The sequence below is a fragment of the Homarus americanus genome, unplaced genomic scaffold (assembly GCF_018991925.1).
Source record: "Homarus americanus isolate GMGI-L3 unplaced genomic scaffold, GMGI_Hamer_2.0 scaffold41807, whole genome shotgun sequence".
NCBI lineage: Eukaryota > Metazoa > Arthropoda > Malacostraca > Decapoda > Nephropidae > Homarus > Homarus americanus.
Window position 1 is genome coordinate 67397 of NW_024717057.1, and position 20844 is coordinate 88240.

Here is a 20844-nt window from a genome sequence, read left to right on the forward strand (position 1 = left end):
AAAAAGTACCCAACTTTGACAGAATGGCCTGGGATGAGTGAATTCTATAGGACTAAATATTATTTTCATATCACTTGTTATTTAATAAATTTATTAACTATGTAGTGTAAATTTTTTATCCAGGTACAAAGAAATCTATTATGTTAAGGGCATTAGGCTAAGTGTAGCTTCGGCTAATGCACCATTAATTATTATAAACCTTCTATTCAATGGGAATTGCTATCATCCAGCACAGCCCTAGTCCTAAGGTTACCTGATAAAAGAGGGTCAACCTGTACAGAGTGCCAGAAATGAGTTGGAATGAAGAGAGACCGATAGAAATGTGTGCTGAAAAAGGATTGACAGTGAGCAATATACAGTATGGGTAAATAAGGAAGAATTTCAAAAGTAAATATGGATTGATTGATTGTGGTAATTACATCCCTGGCGATGCAACAACTTAGATTATATGGCACCAAATTTAATTAAAAGCTTAAAAGGCTTAAAACAAATAATGCAAGGCAAAAAACATAAATAAAAAATAGCATAGAACTTTCATAAAAATCAACCAAATGTTAATAGATAAAAATCAAAGCTTTTATAAAAGGCCGGCTTCCTTCACGTAGGAGTAATAAATATGGAAGTACTACCTCAGGTTCCCCACCTTCTTTAATATTAATATGTTCTTTTTCTCTATAATTTAATCAATGTTCTTCCTATAAAATCTTTGGATAATATTCAACAATATCTAAATTAATACAAACATTTTCAATACTTCCCAAATCAATTTTCAACCTACTCCAAAGCATACCCTTAAAATTCCCGGGGGTTAGATTCCCAAAATGGCCGCGAATAACATTTGCTGACCGGGGGTACATTTTTGTTGTGTACAAAGAAATGTATATTCCCTTTATGTGTTTGCCCTTAGGACAAATATTTCTTTTACCTGCACAGTACTGTATATATGTGAGTGTGTGTGTGTGTGTGTGTGTGTAGACACACACACAAAACACATACAAATAAATAATAATGGGAAAATCCTCTTACAAATAATCAGTAACAAGACAACAAAATGTGTTAAAAATGTGAGGGTCTACCCTCAAGTCACACACACATATATACAATAGTACAGGTAAAAGAAATTACTGTCTTTAGAACGAATGGCTCCCTGTCCCATTAGTGAAAATGCCAGCAACTTTAAAACTAGCCTTAGACATTCTTGGGTACATCCTGGGTGTCATTCGCAAATAATCGAGGTCTGTGAATTGTCAGGGCATGCTGTACAGTAAGTTCTCGCTTAACATCGTGGTTCCGTTCCTGAAAACCACAACGTTAACAGAAACAATGTTAACAGAATCAATTTTCCCCATAAGAAATAGACAAAATACGGGAGTTACGTTCCTGAGCCTCCCTTTGTCCCATGACATACATTACATAAACAGAAATTCAATGGCATTTTTATAGAAAACAGTATACAGTATATATATAAATAAACTAAATCATTTTGTATTGTACTCACTGATGGACGGGGGTGGTGGAGCGAGTGTGTGGTGGGTAATGGAGCAAAGGAGGAGGGCGGGAGAGGAGGAGGAGGAGGAGGGTGGCGAGTCACTGAGACCCGGCGGGTGGCTCCTCCTCCCGGTTTAAAACCTCCATTTTCGTAGCAAGGCTAATGGTCTTATGTTGCTTCTTCACAAGACTAGCATAAGTAGCACTTGATGGGCACTTGGAAGCCATTTCGAATTGTTAGAATAGAGTATTAAGACCAAAAACACTTAAACATACATGAACGCTGTGGAAGCCAAACGAAAACTGAAGCTACTTGGGGACGCTGTGACACTCCGTGAGTGAGAGGAATCGCGCCAAGACGAGAGAGGGTGTTGCGCCGTAAAAACTAGTCCGTGACGTTGCTAAAAACGAAGTTATATCGAGTCGTCGGGACGTTAACCAAATTATTGCAATCTAAAGAGTAGCGACATAACAAAACAATGTCATCGGGGGCAACGTTAAACGAGGACTTAATGTACTACAAAAATATTCTTCCATTTTTCCAGCACCTATTTATTTATTCTCTTCAATACACAAACTTAATCTCTACAGGCATCCTATTCATGTTTTGAACCCACATTGCTTTTCCCACACTGTACTGTACTGTACATTCTGTTTCTGGTACAGTAGAACGTCGATATAACACGAGATACGTTTGAATAGAGATCACTTTAAACCGAATTCGCACTAAATCGAGGTGTTGTTTCAATGGAATAATTTAGTTTGGTACTTGAGTGAAACACAAAATACTAAAAATATTGTCTACCCAGATGCACCTCAGCCCATCTCCTAAAATAAACAAAACATTGTTTTTTGTAGTATTATGTTAAAACAAACACTCATAAATAAACACAGCTAAAATTATGGGACATGAAATGGTCTGTTTACTAGCGATCAGCTGATAGGAAGATGGGAGGGGAGGGGGGGGAGAGGTGGGGTAATATGCTTGACAGTTGATGCCAAGGTCTAGTGCTTATTTATTTATCTGACTAAGTTTTTCTCTTATAAAATGTCACTGAACTGTCATGGGAGAATATAATTAACATTTCCAGAATTCTTATAAGACAGTGATTAGTTTGAATATATACAGGCTATAGTTTGCATTAGACATACAAACTTTAGTTTTAATTAATTTTATTACAAAGGCCAAAATTTTTATCTCCTGTGCAAAATATATGACGTTTATATTAAAATTATTTGCGGTCTTGCAAGGACTCTAGCAATGCAAATTATATTCTCCTAACTTTAGTCTGTGATATTATATAAGATAAAAATTGTAAGCCTATAACAACCACCCAACCTTGGCTGGGAAGAGGGGGGGGGGTGTGACAGTGACACGTTTGACAGTTGGGGCTGAAGGTCTAGTGAAGTATTTATTTGTTTATTTATGTCCTTTATATTGAGTTTTTGTTTACAAAATGTCACAAAAGTGATCAGGGAGAATATAATTTACATTGCTGGAATTCTTATAAGATAGTGATTAATTTGAATACAATCATGCTATAGTTTACACTAGACAAAAATTTTAGTATCATTTAGTACATTATTTTGAGTACATGAACAGTACAGCTTTGCCCTTAAAACAGTGTAGCATGCCCAGAGAAACATTAAGTGCGAATTTTAAAATATGATTCGCCAGATTGACTCGCGCAAAATAGGAAAGATTTGCTTTAAATTAAAACATTGTCCTTAAATGTGGGTGTCACTTTAAATCAATAATCTTAAATAGAATCGCTTTAAATCGACATTCTACTGTACCAAAGCTGCAAAACATAAGAAAATTCTGCTTTTGTAAAATTCAAACCCATATTATTAAACATTCTCACTAACAAATACCATAACTTTCATCACAGAAATGCACAGTACAGTATAACACTTAATAATAGTAATCTTCCCTTTAGCCAGAATAGTTGGTGCAGATCGTTTCCGGATTTGAGAGATTTCTGGGTATTGAGATAAATTTTCTCATCCATGGAATTTTTCATAGCACTGTCGAATGCTACTACATCGGACAGACTCAAGAGCTGTACAGTTTTTATTTATGTAAACACTACTGTACACGTGCAATATATTGTAAATAAATTAAATATACTATTGTATACACTACATGATGATAAAGGATAGCCTGCCTGCCTGGCCACTCAGCCAGACTGCAAGCAAGCTGGATCTCTTGGAACTTTGCCAGTTAAGTCAAATACAAGCTTGCTCACTGACTTTTCAAAACCAAAAATACTAAACTCGTTTAACCAAATTCTTGTTTATAGGGTACCTGTTCAGTGGGACCTAACTGCACAAAGATACACTTTTCATCAGTTAAGCACAGAATCAAAATTCAAAGAGATATTTTAGGAATATCATAATTTCATCAGCATTACAACCATAAAAAAAAAAATCCCCATTCACATGAAAAAGTAGCCATATTCAACAATAACATATTTGAGCTATTTTGGATAAACCGATGGAAATACACCCCATTCTCATGACCACTGTGATGTTCTCCTCTTTTTAAGCTCTAATGTCCTTTTCATGAATCTCCAGGCTTACAAGTACAGGTATCTCATAAATACTTTAATATTTTTTAATAGCTAATTGAATGATATCAAGCAACACTATAACCACAAAAAATAATTTGACACTGTAAATTCATATTCAGTATAAACCAACCTATCGTCAGGATTTATGTTGCAACACATAAAGGCAATTTTGTAGAAAGGTTCAGGGCAGTTTTCACAATATTTGGTAAAAAACACCGTCTCATTGAGGCCAAAATCCATGGATCGTGGCATGTAATCAGGATCAGCTTCCACTCGTCCAATGATCTGTGACAAGAATAGCAAGTTTAAATAATTTAAAGGAAGTGCTGAGAATAATTACATCATCAATACCAACTAGTGCACCTCCAATGACATTCCAAAATTCATAGACTCCATTACCATAAACTGTACACTGAGTACAGTAATCCAGACACACTGACAATGGGAGAGCTGGATATGATAAGGAAGAATAGAAGATTTAAAATGACATCCCTCAAAAATCTTCAGAAAATCAAGACAGAATATACACAAAACATAATAATAAAGCACATGGCCTAGGTAAAGGATAACATTGTAAAAGATATCAAGCAATACACATACTAATTATGGAAAAACAGAGATTACCAACAATAGCAAAAAAGGAAAATCTGAGGATAAACAGGAAGAGGAAGGCCAAAGAAGACATGATATGTGCCTGTGGGCTATTAAAAAAAAAATAAATGCAGCAAGGAAGGGGGGGCTGGTGGAGGCAATGAGATAATCTGAGGATTGGGAATACTGTAGTGCAAAGCTCTAGTCAGGAAGTCAACAAACTCCAACAAAAAATCATAACAAAATAATTTTATATCAAGTTCAGTTCATCCTCTTCCCTCAACAATAAATATATAATATTCAAACTATCTTCTAACCTTGAATTTTCTCTGAGGTACAGATTTACACTTAACACATACATAGTTTCTCCTAAGTCTCATCTATGTCAACAATTCTTAATAATTCTCTCAACTTTTTAGTAGTCAACTTCCTTGTCCCTATTTATCAAAAATATATACTTTACTAGGTGACACTGTGAATGAAACATCCTAATATCTTATACATGTAAAACATTTATTAGGATAGCCATCAACAAGAATAATAAGAATAAAACAGAAGTTTTTGCTTTCATAATCTTTCACATCATCGTATCACCCCTATTACCACCTTAAATTAGTGTCATTAAGAAACCTCATGCAAGACTATGCATAGAAACCTCCCCCTCCTTTTTTTTCTGTCAAGACATTTTTGTTGCCCATGATTTCATGCTTATAAATATAAAATGCCATGTGACTGTAAAAGAAAAGTTCACAACAAATTAAGCATATCAAAATGTTCACATGGCTAAATTGTATACACAGTAACAATTAAAATTTAAAAAATTATATACTACAGTACAGGTTGGACTCACTAATCCAGGACCCAATAGTCCAGCAACTTCGATAGTTCGGGACACCCATAGTGAATACTTACTGTAATTTACGGCATATAAGATGCATTTTTTGTCTGAAAACTGGCTAAAAAAATCACCCTGTGTCCTATATGTGAAGTTGCGATCTCCCGTAACCTAATAAATCCCCTTGTTGCTGAATCCAGTAGGCTAAATTCTACCTCACCCAACTCCAGAATTAAAAATGTGTTATTGCTTACTTAAACATAATTATTTTTTTTAATTAATTAAAAAATAAGTCTTGTAAATATAAAAGGTCAATATATAACTACCGTACTCTGTACTGTACTGATGACGATAACCTGAGACGATTAGCGTCCATAAAGCAGACACCCAATTCTTTAAAGGTAGCTAATCAGTAACCATTTCTGAACTCTTACAAGCATTACAATCTACAGTATTAATGCCATACCTACAACATTTATTTTTTACTTTCAGTTATTGTATTTTGTCTATCTATTTCTTCTTTTCTCTTAAATTAAGTGATTTTAGATGTATATAAGGACTAAGGCTACGATATACCTGTAGTGGGATTTTAACATTGTTCTGTAAGTACTGTATACACATAGGGTATGTGTTTCGACATAAGAACGCCCATAGGAATAGAATTCGTACGTAACCCAGGGACTGCTTGTACTGTATGTACTGGACATTCAGGATTTAACCACAAAGTTAGTGATGCTGTTGATGGTTGATTTTTCAAGTTATATTTCTCCTTCAAAACTTTTGTAGACACACCTTTCTCATGAACTTCCAGAAGAGCTTGCTTGTTCTTCAAACTAAATTCCTTTCTGGCCATATTCTGACTTTCTTTTAAAGTTGTCTCGCCTTCAGAAGCCATGGTAATTAGTCCACAAAATCACAAATAGTCCACAGGAGTTTAAGAGATGCACACACTAAAGTAATAGCAGTGTGACTGGCTTGTAAACAAAGCAGCTGGGACTGGCGTTCAGGTGCGCCAGATGTTAATTCAGATTGCCATCCGGAATTTCTTTGCTTAATTCAGACTTTTTCCGGATTAAAGAAACCCCGTCCAGAAATCACTTTATCAGAAAATTAACCTAATATAGACTGGATTTCCCCCCATTTAGTACAGATTAAGAGAGTTTTACTGTATAAATCAGTCTAGTCACTATACTGATTTTATCGGTTAAAAATATAAACCTCTTTAGTTTGTTATTGTACTGATTCTTATTAGTTAATAATAATAATAAACAGCTTAATCACTACACTTTCTGCATTAGTCAGTAACTGTTTAACCCCTGAGGCACGACAATAAAAATTTTAACTCGACCCTTCAGTATGTGAAGTGTTTTCCAAAAGTCACAGTAACTAGTATCTACTACAAAATAGTAACTTCTGACTCACCTCACATAAGATAATACCAAAACTGAAGATGTCCACCTTCTCGTCATATTTATTTCCCTTCATCATTTCTGGGGCCATCCAGTACGGGTTACCCACAACAGTATATCTGTTAAAATTATTGAAAGATGATCACCCTGTCAATTATTATAGAATTGCATAAGTTACACCCATCTTTCCTATAACTTGTATAAAAGTAAAGTTCCATGGAAGACTAAATGTACAATACAACCCTGGGTAATTCACGGATATTTTACACACACTTCAACACAAGTACATTCCGTATAGGCAAAGTTATTTCTAGAGTGAGATTATTATACAGTAAAACAAATAAAACTAAACCAAAAATTAAGTATGGTTTTACGTAAGTATGACAAAATTCAACCATGAATACATATCAAAACATTACCATACTAACTACACCACTTAATTCTAACCTTTTCTTTCTCGCATGTTTTTTCCCAAACTTTTTCCTCTCAGCAGTCCAGTTGTTCTGAGGCATAATTCTCGCCAATCCAAAGTCTGCAACTACAACCGTCTTATCCTGAGAGAGAAAAAAATTATGAAGGTGATACATTTACCAACCAATTATCTGAATCCAGTTATAGCAGATGGAGATGGAGCAGACACATCTACAGCCTGTCAGCAAACAACTGGGACTGAATATGGGTTATATAATGTTGGGTAACATCTTGTACCTGAGAACAAGCAACTAGATATGCGCACTGGTTATGTGGCATTACTCCGACAACCTTCATGAATGGGAGGCTCTTACCTTTCTGAGAGTTCTGGTTATAAGGGGATGGAGAAAAGTATGGATATTAATTGGGGGCTAGACTTGGTATTAATCCTCAGAGTTAGCTGGTGTAATGACATGGGTTCTCCTGGATGATTATTAGGTTAGAAAGGTCATTCTGCAATAAACCAGATATTGGTAACTATGGACATAAGGTGCCTGTTACCCAAGGATGGCACATGAGGGCTACCCTCAAGTCTTGAAAGGTAAGGCTATGTCCCATGTGCGAGCATCCTGCAGCATTGAGCAACCAGGGCGTACACGCGCGACCTACATTCCACAGCGACCTGTATCCCACCTGCCAGCGTCTGTCAGCATAAACATGCCGTCTACGCAGCGCAGACGTTTGCTGGTACTTTTAGAAAATAATGTTTTTCAACGCGTTTCCTGCAGAGGTAGCCAAGAAAAAACACAGGAATGTACAGTTGAGAATAACACAGCACCCTCTAAGTCTAGAATAAACAATGCTTCACATTTTTCTGTAAAGAATGTGAGAGAAACATTTTGCAGCTACTTCAATAGTCCACAAGGATCTATTTCTTGGTAAGATCAAGCTGTTAACAGTGGAAAATGAATGTAAAACCTTCTTTAGTCTTGGTGTAGAAAGCGAGGACTTGCACAACTGAGGAAGCGACGAACAAAACATTTGATCGCTGCTTCCAGGTTGTGCGTCTAGTTCCCGCTTCCTGGTCACTTGTGAATGCTTCACTCGTCTAAGTGGGACACATCAAAGAAAACACATATATTTGTCTGCTACGCCAAGGTAGCACGTTTAATCGTGTGGTCGCTCGATGTGGTACGACACACACACATGGGACATAGCTTAAGCAGTTGTATGGTGAAATGCCTTCATGAGTTTGTAAAATGCTGTGTGATTGGCTAAGGACAGTGGCCAAGGCAGCATTGAATGGCTCTGTGAAAACTTTGATATTAAATTTAAGCTTGGTTAAGGATGAAGCAGATGGAGGTCAACCATGGTTCAGGTTGTGCGATCTCACAGGCTCAACAATCAGGTCAACGCATATAAGTGTTAATCTTTATTTCTCCTTTGATATTGGAGAGCAGTCCTAATTTTAGTTAATTTAGTCCATTTACCATTTATTTTAAATAAGTCAGATTAAATGGTGCCCTAGCTTTTAATGATACCCTCCCATTCTGAATACAATTACAGTATGGGGTAACATTGTGAACTAGTAATCACAGAAGACAAAGGAAAAAACACACAAGAAGGCAAAGGGACGTCATTTCTGGTCCTTGGGTATGGTGTTCGAAGGAAATAGTGTAAAATTTTACAAAAATCAAGTCAAAGTGAACTACCGTATTTTACGGCATATAAGACGCATGGTCATTTTAGCAGGGAGAATTTAGGAAAAAATTTTTGGGTGTATTTTCCTCCTGTACCCATAGTTTTCTTAAAATAATATATACAGTACCAGTAACTGTGAGGAATAATTAAAAATACAAATAAATAAGTTACAAAAAAAATACTACTGTATAATTGCCAAACCAATTTTTAAAAACCAAATGAAAGATTAACACAGTCGCCATTTGTATATACAGTACATGCATCCACTGGGTTACAGAAACTCTGGTTACGGAAATTCGCTCTTACGGATTTTGTAAAAAAAAATTTTTTAATACTATTAGAAAAAATTCACAGAAATTATAAAATTTATATCGTGTGTACTTCTTGGTGGTTGTTACAATACTGTACAGGGCGAGGCAGGAGCCAGTAGTACCCCTCCGTGTCCCTCCCAATAACTCTAATTGCACCACCTCACCTAATGCAGCACTCAACATCATTTGAGGTAAGTTAAATTCAAGTGTTTTGTATACTTATCATCATATTATATCATAAATAATCAATGTACTGTGTTAAAAGTAATTTATTTTCATTCAAAATGTTCTTGTATTACGTCCTTTTGCCGAAAATATTTCCTTGGGAACACATCTCCAATTATATAATGGAAGTCAATGGGAAAATAGGTTTCACATTACGGAGAAAATTTCAAGGATACCTACCTTCCCTAACCCAGGGGATGCCAGTACAGTAATACCTTGATAAATCAGTCTTCAGTATTATTCGAATTAACTTTTTGGGGGACTCTTGAGGTGCTCTGGTCACCAGAAATACTAAAAAAAAAAAAAAATTCATGTGTACATGTGTTAAGAAATGGGGAAAAATTTTAAAAAAATAAGAAAAGAACAATACTTGCACACTGAATACTGTACAGAGGTCTAATCAGATTTACTATAGGCCTACTGAGAACTTAGATACTCAAGTAAGTGAGCAGGCTGGGGCTGATCAGGTGTTGCCGCATTTGTCTGGTTAATTTATGTATTGATTCAGTATTATATTCTCATACAATTGGCCTCTTATGGTTTTGTGTTCATCATGATTAATATAACATCTTCAGTATGAGAGAAAAAAGAAAGTACTGTATGTAATGTGTAATATGACTTGAGAGTAAAAGGATAAGCTGTATCAGAAGGTTATTTACTCAAGATGCATTTGTGTGAGAGCTTTCAGCAAATAAGATTACAACATGGTCACTACGACACACTGTATAGTATTTGATATGAAGATACTTTCCTAACAATGTTATTTACTACCTTTGAATGACACATGATGGCTGAACTTGGATACTTGTACACTTAACTGATTAATGAATAAACCAGGGTATAAACAAATGCATAATACTGTACACTACAATATTACTTATTAAGTGATGATTAATACACTACAAAAATATTTATTAAGTGGTGATAATTACACTACAATAGTATTTTTTTAAGTGATGATAAATACACAACTGTACTGTACTGTAATAATTTATTAAGTATTGAAAACAGACATTGTGGTAAGCAGCTAAGCCTATCAGCTATTTGCCCTTTGTAAACAAATGACTTATGGTGTTGAGTGTGGGATTCTTTTTTCAGGAAAGCCGATTCTTTTAGGATAATATTTTATCAGCCTGGCACCAAATGATCTTAAATTATATGAGAAAAGTGGTGGAATTGAATTGCATAAAGATGTGTTAAAGGAATCTTCAGGGGGGGGGGGGCACCCATGTGTGCTATCCCCTCCCCTCCCATCTGCTCCCAGATATACACTCATCTTCCACACACAATATACACTCCTACAATTATTTGTTCTTATTTTTATCTTTATAGTACTGTACAGTATACAGTGTACTCTTTATTCATAAGACAAATTCTGTGATTGTTTACATATAACACTTGACAGTAAGTAACAATCATCTCAGTGAAAACGGTTGTTGACAACCAGACTTGAAGTCTGATTTGCAACCCAGAGAGTTCTGTTTTATATTTTTTTTACTGTTGATGTAATATTCTTTTAATAACCTTGTTATACACTGAAAGACCTTAGTTGTTGAAGTGCAGTAATAACATAACAGCAACAATTCAGAAAGGCAATGTTATCTCCACGCCCCCATATACAGCATGCCCTTCAAATTCGCAAGGGTTAGGTTCTCAAAACGGCCGCGAATCGCCAACTCCGCGAATAACATTTGCTGACGGAGGGGGGTACATTTTTACTTGTGTACAAAGAAATGTATACTCCCTTTATGTGTCTCTACACACACACACAACTCCCGATTTATGTACTGTACAGCCCTGTAAATGTATTCAACGCATATTATATCAATATGTCTAAAACAAATGTAAATCTGTATATTTTCAGCCACCGGCTGCAACTCTATTAATAAACTGCTCATTCTTATTATTACAGTCACGCGTCGCTTTACGTCCGTCCAAACAACGTCCGATCGCATATACGTCCATGGCCCATAAAAATAATGGGGATAAAAAACTCGTTCGGACAACGGGACGTGGCGGACGTAAGTGGCCTCAGAGGGGCGCGCTCATGCATGCATCGCGTGTTCTTATAGATTGTGCTGCCAGGCGTATGATGATACAGTATAGTAACTATATATCCATAATATGTTTTGATAGATATGAGAAATGCCTATGTTACTGGTTTATGTTGTTAACCTCTTGTGTTTCATTAGTTGTGTATGTTATCTAGTGAATTCAGTCAATATTGTACAGTACAAATACACTGCAATATTCCACATACACGTAAATATAAATACAAAGTTCACAATGTGACGTTCGGACAACGTCCAAATCGGTTAACGTCACGTTTTCAAGAACGTATCTAGGACGTTAAGTGATGCATGGCTGTATTATTATTATTATTATTATTATTATTATTATTATTATTATTATTATTATTATCATTATAATATATGCAATACTGTACAGGTAAAGGAAATTACTGTCTCTAGAACGAATGACTCCCTGTCCCGATCGCGAAAATGCTGGCAATTTTAAAAATACCAGCAGACATTCTTGGTTACATCCAAGGTGTCATCCGCGAAAAATAGAGGACCATGAAATAAAAATCTATGAATTATCTGGGCGTACTGTATTCACTTTTTTTTGGACTGGGGTCTGCCCCAATTAGTACGATTTATCAAAGTTCTACTGAACTCCCTACTTCACCATGGCAACGGAGACCATCAAGAATACTACCTCCTCCAATTCCCTAGCAACACACCCCCCCTCCCCCCCTAACTCTCCCATGTGCCACACCCTCCTCCCCCACTGAGCCAGCTAACTCATGTGCAAAGAAATGTATATTTCCCTTTATGTGTTTGCCTTTAGGACAATTATTTCTTTTACTTTTTTTACAACATGTATGTAGGATGGTGTGTGCATGTAACAGAGTAAAAATAAATTTAAAAAGTTACGTATATCTACCCGAAAATATTAGATGAAAAACAACCATAACACCTCACAGCTTGGCCCAGTAGCCTGGTGGTTACAGTGACAAGTCTAACCTGACTACAATACTGCCAGCGATGTTAACAGACTCAAATGTGAAAAGAAAGTTATCTGTAAATCTTCATTTGTATCAATTATATTGTATGTAGATTTAAAAATAAATGTTGCAGGTATAACATTAATAGATTGTATTGCTTGTAAGAGTTCAAAAACGGTTACTTCTTAGCTACCTCTAAAGAGTAGGATGTCTGCCGTACAGATGTTAATTGTCTCAGATTATCATCATGAGTACAGTAGTTAAAAATTGAAATTTTATATTAACAATAATGATTCTTTTAACTAATTAAAAATAATATTAATGTGTTTAAGTAAGCAATAACATATTATTAACTCTGGAGTTGGGTTAAGTAGAATTTAGCCTACTAGAGACAGCAACTGGGTACTCATTAGGTTACGAGAGATCGTAGGCTGAATTTTTTAGCCATTTCTCAGACAAAAAATGCGCCTTATATACCGTAAAATACAGTAATTCTCATGGTAATGACAAAATATACAGTAATTGCAAAATCATAACCATGAAGTTTGGTGACTAGGATTTTGTGACCTAAATCTCCCCCACAAAATCGGGTCAAAAGGACCAGTTTTTCACTAGTTGTTATTTATTATATCTAGATAATCATGCACATCAGACCTATCGACTCCAGAAAAATACCAGTACAGTAGGGTCGGGATATATCACAACTTTTTACAACCATTTTTTTTTATCGCAGCTACCAAAATTATCGACATTTTCCTACATATAGCGATAATTTTTTTTTTATTTCGCCAGTGAAATCGGGCAGGAAATATTTCAAATTTATCGCCATGGCAAAAAGAGGCGCCACGTGGCCGCCAACTCACACCTTCACGCTCACCTGCTCAGTCTTGATTTGGCTCTCACCGCATGTAGACACTTGACTCTCACTCTCCAATCAAGGTCACCACGTTCTCTACTACTGTGTACTGTACCAAGATGCCAAAGTATCCTAGTAATACTAGTACCACTCCTAGATCAAGTGAGAAAAAGAACAGGAAAACCTTCAACATTGGTGATAAGGTGAGGATTCTGGACAAGCGGAAAATTGCGGAACTTAAGGAATTCACCTCCTTAATATCTTCTGTCGTCAAGTGTGTTAGGAACAATGGTCCTGATGTGGAGAGGGCTACAGAGTATGTAGATAACTTGTACATGCTCTTTTCTACCTACAGTCATCTGCTGGACAGGAAGATAGCAAACCAGTAGCAGAGGTCCATCATTTCCTACTTCTGACTCTTCAGGTAAGTTTAGGTTTGTGTCTTTTATTGAAAAAGTGAAAAAAGATGAGTTTTATAGTTGTGTGCAGTGGTGGCGAGTGGTCACGAGACTCAGTGAACATGCACCCCACCCTCTCAGCTGTCTGCGTAGAGTCTCGACTGAGTGCATTATGCCAAAGATAAAAATTAAGTTTTAATGATTCCTGTGCATGTTATTTTTTTACAGGTGAAGTGGAGGCTGGACCATCTGAGGAGGAAGCAGGACTGTCAGAGGTGCAGGCAGGACCGTCAGGTGTGCAGGCAGGACCGTCAGGTGTGCAGGCAGGACCGTCAGGTGTGCAGGCAGGACCGTCAGGTGTGCAGGCAGGACCGTCAGGTGTGCAGGCAGGACCGTCAGGGAAGCAGGCAGGCGCTACGCATACTGACTCAAGCGATGAGGAGGTAGCCGATGATGTTAGTGAGTTATCACATTTACATTCATTCAGGCATGTTTATTTCATATTTCCATGTGAAAAAAAAATATATGTATGAAAACATGCACTAAAACATGTAATGTTTCATTTACAATTCTGTGTTTAGGCACGCAGTTGCTACGTGACGCAGAGGACATTGGCTGTGAGTCGAATGGCACGAGTTATGAGTCAGCAGATTCCGACTTTTAGAGGAGTGTAAATGGGTTGCTAGTGACGTGAAAAATGAAATGAAGATAATGAAAAGCTTAAGGGAAAAGATTTAATACTGTAACTAATATTTTTGGTTTGTTCCTTTAAGTAGGTGTGGGAGGCATGTGGCATCTGGTGTTCCTGATACGGTGTATCACCTGCCAAGTCTGGTGTTCCTGAGTCTGGTGTTCCTGAGTCTGGTGTTCCCAAGTCTGGTGTTGCCGAGTCTAGTGTTCATTGGTGCTTTAGTTAAATTAGTTGCTAGTGATAGTGAAAAGTGAAGTGAAGAGAATGGAAGGCTTAATGGAAAATCTTTAATACGTACTCTAACTAATATTTTTGTTTTTTTCGCTTATTTAGGTGTTGGGGGCAGTGTGGCATCTGGTGAGCCCGGGATGGCGCTTAAGATGGCACATCAGCTGTCGAGTCTGTGTTCCCAACATGACGCGTGGAATAGCGCGTCAACTTCCGAGTCTGGTGTTCATTAATATTGATACTGATATTGAAACAGCCTGTTTTTCCCCGAGTCTAGTGTTCATTGGTACTTTAGTTAGTAAGAAAATACACTCGTTAAGTCAAGTTTAGTCATTTCTGTTGGCCTCCAGAACTTAACCCTATTTTCCCCATTGATTACATGTGATTATATATCGCAATTTACTATATAGTGAACATCGTTGGACCCAATCTCGCGATATATCCCTACACTACTGTAAAAGCAAAAAAAAAAAGTTACCTATATTTCCCCAAATTAATATCCCAAAACCTAATTTTCAAAGAGATGACCAGCAGCTATTAGATGATCAAGCCTATGAAATTTGGTAACTGTTATGTTGCATTAGTGTAGAGTCACCGCTGGACACAAAAATTAACATGACCTCTACTTCTTCACAAAATAAGTCACAATGACCTGGATGCCAGAGTGGTGGTTCGGTATTTGATGACCATGCCCATTCAATCTGGTGCTGGAATTGTGCTTCATCCATGCAAAATTACTTTACATGTACTTATAAAAGGTTAACAATTGTTAATGCCAACAATGACACCACCACCACCTAGGTAGTGCAGAAGTTCTTCTGCTAAAAAGAGTAATACAAATTGTGATACAAAAAGGCATACACTTCACATTTTAAGCAAATAGTTTATACTAATACTGAGCTATTGCTAAAGGTTTTCCAAAAAAGCCACCAAAGGTTATTATCACCCCATATTATATTGTACCACGTGATTGCAATAAGAGTGTATAAATGAGAGTATTACTTCACCTATCCAACTTGGGTAGGTCCAAAGGACTCACACAAGACAATAAACTTGTACAGTATAATCCAAATGAAATTCTTACATTACCAGCACTTACTTCTCTGACTAGGCAGTTATTGGAGTTAAGATCCCTATGAATAATATCACAATTATGTAGGTACGCCATGCCTGAGGCTATGTCTTTCGCAAAACTAATTCGTTGATCCCAAGGTAAAGACTCTTCTAGGTTGTGTATAATCTCCTTCAGGGTTCCCCCACCAATGTGTTCGGTGAGCAGGTGAAGTTTACGGTCCTTGTAGAGGACTCCAATAAATCTTAAGACATTCTTGTGACTCAAACTTCTAAGAACTGCAACCTGTAAAGATTAAAATTACATAAGTACTCTAAGTAACAGGATTACACATACAGTATACTGTACACAGGTATCCTTCATTTAGCATTAATTCACATTAGCAAATAAACATTTTTGACACCATTCTTGCTTAATGTTCGATCAAAATTGGGTTTAGCGATAGCTTAACTCACTGGAAGGGAAAAACACTGAGGATGAGGTGGCCTGTTAGATGTCTATGCATGATGTGATTGTTACCACATTTTAAGGCATATAAGATGTACCCTTCATATTAGCAGGGAATATTTAGGAATTTTTTTGTATATTTTCCTCTTGTAGCCTCCTTAAACAATACCAGTAAATGTGAGGAATAATTAAAACATCAATAAATAAGTAAAAACAAAAAACACTGCTCAGTATTGCCATTTGGCTGCTGGACAATTAAATTTGTTAATACAGTACAGTGGTCCCTCAGTTAACAAGCACAATCCGTTCTAGAAGGTTGCTCATTAACCGAAAAACTCGTTAACCGAAACCATTGTTTCAATTGGTTTTTGGGTAATTGGTTCCAGCTCACCGAAAATTACCTAAATTCAACAAAAAAGGTAGAAAAGTACACTTACTTTTAGGTGTGTATGTAGAAGGCTCCTGGATGATGATGATGATGATGAAGATGGGAATTAGAATGGGGGTGAAGGAGAAGGGAGAAGAGAAGGCATTGGGGTGGAAGAGAAGTCACCCCATGGCGCCATTTCACCCATAAAATTTTAGTTCTCTTGGTGTAATTCAAGATTATTTTCTTTAAATCAACACTGCACTGCATTACATATTGTCAATATGTAAAATAAATTTCAAAATGACCAATAATTTGCTTGTAAACACAGAAAAAGCGTTTAGTTGAAGAGTCTCAAACAAGATGTCACCTCCACTGAAAAGACACAAAGACTGGCGCCTGTATGCTGTGTTGGCAGGCTGGATGGCGTGCCACAAACTAGTGACCCTACCTTCAATTATGTTCAATAATTGTTAAAATAACTAAAAAATTTAATATTAAACTTTTAAAATTATTGAATAGTATAAACTTCTTGATATTTACTAAAAGGGTAAGGAATTTAAGCCCTAGAACCGATTACTGTATTGGCGGACTAATACTACAGCTGGAGGACCGCCAAAGGCAAGCTAAAACATGTGGAGGTCGGCTCGTAAGAAACTCGTTAATCGAGGGATTGCTCGTTAACCGAAGTTAAGAATCTTATGGAAGGTAACTCGTTAACCGAGGGACCACTGTACAGTAGTTTCACAACACTGCATTCTCTTCCCCATGTTCTAAGCTTAGGTACCAATTTACAGCTGGATGAACTGAAAACGCCCGGGAATCGAACTAGTGACCCCTGGAACAGGAAACGAGCGCTGTATCCTTTCGACAGCCATGCTCCACCATTGTATAATAACATTTAATTATAAGAAGTAACACTGAGTTAGCTGAGTAGACCTTTAAATAATATATTAGTTTAGAAATACATGTCGAACAGTGACTGGTTCCAGAGCTTTTGGTAGGGACATAGGCCTGCAGCCTGCGAGACACCAGCAAAGCTGCTTAACTCACCACCCTAACAACACGAATCACAACGAGAATCGAGAGTGTTTATTCTTTTACGTTTACTGAATTGATTGAATGTAACTTTTATCAACAATGGCTTAAGTCTTCTGAGAACTTCATTAAAGATTCATATTCTCATCCTGCAATAAAGCTCAGTATCTGATAGTCTAGAGGAGAAAAGTGGGCTTTTGGAGACATGGATGAGGAGGTAAGCCTTCATTTTTCAAATTTATTAAATTATTTATTGTGTGTATAAAAAATTACCACCAGTACCTTCTTAAGAAATACAAAAGAATGAGTATCCTCTACACGAATTATACCTGCTGGAAAGGTCCAGTTTCATATGAGGATGTTTAAAATTAACATATGATAAACATAATAAAACCCTTTATTCTTGGGAAATAAGGATATTTAGATTTAGGATTGGAGCAGGCAATACTTTCTCTATGAAAATTTTTGGAGAGTTTTCAGAAAGAAAAAATTCTGTATACGGTATATAACTGGCCTTCAAGAATACATAATAAATTTTACAATTACTTGTGAAGTAACTATATCTCTAACATAACCTTATCTGTCTTTCAATGGGAATACATCTACAGTACATAACTACACAAACAGTAAAATCTTGCAATGGTTAGAAGATGAGAAGGGTGGAATTAGTTAGTCACTGGAAGAGAGGGGATGCACATACATAAAGCAGTGATGTGCATGAATGATGGCAATAGGATTTTGAGGATGAACATGATGCTGAAGAGTGATTCTAGGGTGTGTGAAGTCACAGGAATAAAACAGAGGGATACTAGGGCCTTGTTGTGGAAGGGGAACAGCATAGTAAAGAATATCAGTTATAGTAGTTGGAAAGTGATGACAGTAAGTGAATGGAAAGTCTGTGTTTACTCTTGATCTCAGGCAACCTGTATCGGTAGGAACTTAAAAGTACTACAAGCAGAGAAAGCCACAAAAACACAAATACTGTACCTCTTTCAGGAAGTTCTTCTGGGCTTGCTCATCTACTCTGTACAGTTCCTTCAAAACCATAACTTCACCTGTCTCTGAATGTGTCATTTTATAAACCTAACAAAACAACAAAAGAAACAAAATCAGCATTAACAATCAATTGAATATGCCTATTTCTTTTAGATATAAATAACTCATCTACAATACAGTAGGATCTCATGTTTCACGACTAATTGGTACCGGTTTTAGAGTCGCGAAAGTTAAAATCACAAAACGAATGACATTGAAATACATATAAATAAGCCTAATCAGTTCCACGGTGTCACCCAAACCCCCCTATAATGACCTACAACCCACCTAGAAAATGACATTACTGTAATGTATTCATACATATTATATTGTACATATTGTTGACAACAATATTTATATACACTCATCCTGTAGAATAACTTACCTTGATGGAGTCAGTGAAATGCTTGACGGGGCTGGTTGATGGGTTCCAAGGCAAGGAGGGCTGGTTACTGCTTCCTCCCTGCTCCCTCCTTTACACCTCCTCTAGCCTCAGCATCAAATCCCTCAAAGTCTTAAGGCAGCTCTTCCACCAGTAAGTCACCCAACACTTCAATATCATCATTGGTGGTGCCATCATCATCTCCTAAAGCAATATTTGCCAAGGCATTAACAGGCTGGGCCTTGCACAGGTACAGAGTAATAAGGGCCTGCTGACGAGCATTAACACGGGACATGAACAAGGCCTTATATTCCTCCATACCCTTATCAAGGTGCAGAACACATAAGGTTTTGAGGATGAGGCCTGGTATCGTATTCTTCTAGCTGTTCACTGAGACGTGTGATGTTTGTGAGCAACTCAGTCAGCTGGCGTGTTGTAGGTTCACCAGGCTTAACGTCATCCTCTTGTGTTGGTTGCTGTTCTTCTTGTTCTTCATCATCCTCCAACATTTCTTCAATTGTCGGTTGCTGCTGATGTTGACCAACGATTTCTTGCAAATCTTCAACCTGAACATCAGAAAATCCCGGTGCTGGGACTGACCGTGCTGCCTTCACTGTGTCCATTAGTGTTGCCACCACAGACTGCCTCTCCCCGCTTGCCTCGGTCTGCTCTGCCCCACTTATCTCGGAGTTAGAGAACAAAGGCTTCCATACGTGTAGCACTGTTGCAACATTAATCTTACGCCATGCCTCAACAATCTGTCAATTACATTTTTAATATTATATTTCTTCCAAAATTCACAAACTGAAAACACTTCACTGTTGCGGGGTGGTGAGGTGCTTGGAGTCAGGTCGTCTACCATCTCCTCCTCCTGGTTAGCTTGTAGAGCCTGGTCACTGTCACAGAGTTCTGCCTCAATTTGTTGTAACTTAACTAATGAGTCTGTCTTCTGACAAAAATATTTATAGTGACTGATAGTACAACAGTTTAACATTACTGATGAATTCGTGGTCAAGTGGCTGCAGAAACTATGTGGTGTTAGGAGGAAAGAAGATAACTTGTACATTAGGGTGGCATCCAATTAGAAACTTAAGAGTGTCCAGGAGCATTATCCATCACCAGGATCACTTTGAAGTCAATGTTCTTCCTCCGGCAGTACTGTTTGGCATCAGGAACAAAGTGCTTGTCCAACCAATCGGTGCATAAAGACGTTGTAACCCAAGCTTCTTATTAGACGTCCAAAAAACATTGAGCTGCGACATACTGGCATGACGGTAGGCTCTAGGACGGGCAGCACGGTTAACAAACAGGGGTTTCATCAAGAAATCTCCACTTGCATTAGCTGTGAACAAAACTGTAATCCTGTCTTTTGAAGTCTTTACTCCCTTTGCCTGTTTTTCATCCTGAGCAATGAAAATGGTCTTAGGTGAGCACTTCCAGAAAATGCCAGTTTCGTCACAATTGAAGATCTGGTCTCGGCAATAACCACCCTCTTTCACAAGAGCTTGAAAGACAGGTAGATATTTTTCTGCTGCTATGACATCAGCCGATGCACTCTCCCCATGGTAGTGGGCAAACTTGACCTCATAATGCTTCTTAAAAGCAGCCAACCAACCAATAGAAGCATTGAATGATGGTGGAGAGTTAATACGTTTCTTCTGTGCAACTGCAGCATAATAAACACGTGCCTTATCTGTGGTCCAAACAGGTCGCCTTGCTCACGGTTTCTTCTTTCCACCCACTTGTGAAGGTAATGTTCTGTGATAACTAACATTAGGT

At 37.2% G+C, this 20844-nt stretch overlaps 1 protein-coding gene across 3 annotated transcripts in view; it reads right to left on the reverse strand.

The window, feature by feature from the left end:
- The window catches only part of LOC121858790 (LIM domain kinase 1-like), an 89868-nt gene that overhangs the window by 23978 nt on the left and 45046 nt on the right, over positions 1 to 20844 (reverse strand). For all 3 annotated transcript variants that reach the window (XR_006087511.1, XM_042355426.1, XM_042355425.1), the window contains 5 exons: positions 18636 to 18731; positions 15824 to 16081; positions 7344 to 7450; positions 6910 to 7015; positions 4192 to 4346 (listed from right to left, as the gene is read on the reverse strand). Coding sequence is in view for 2 of the 3 variants with exons in the window: in XM_042355426.1 (XP_042211360.1) it covers positions 4192 to 4346; positions 6910 to 7015; positions 7344 to 7450; positions 15824 to 16081; positions 18636 to 18731 (722 nt within the window). In the remaining variant the exon portion in view is untranslated. The remainder of the gene's footprint in view (positions 1 to 4191; positions 4347 to 6909; positions 7016 to 7343; positions 7451 to 15823; positions 16082 to 18635; positions 18732 to 20844) is intronic.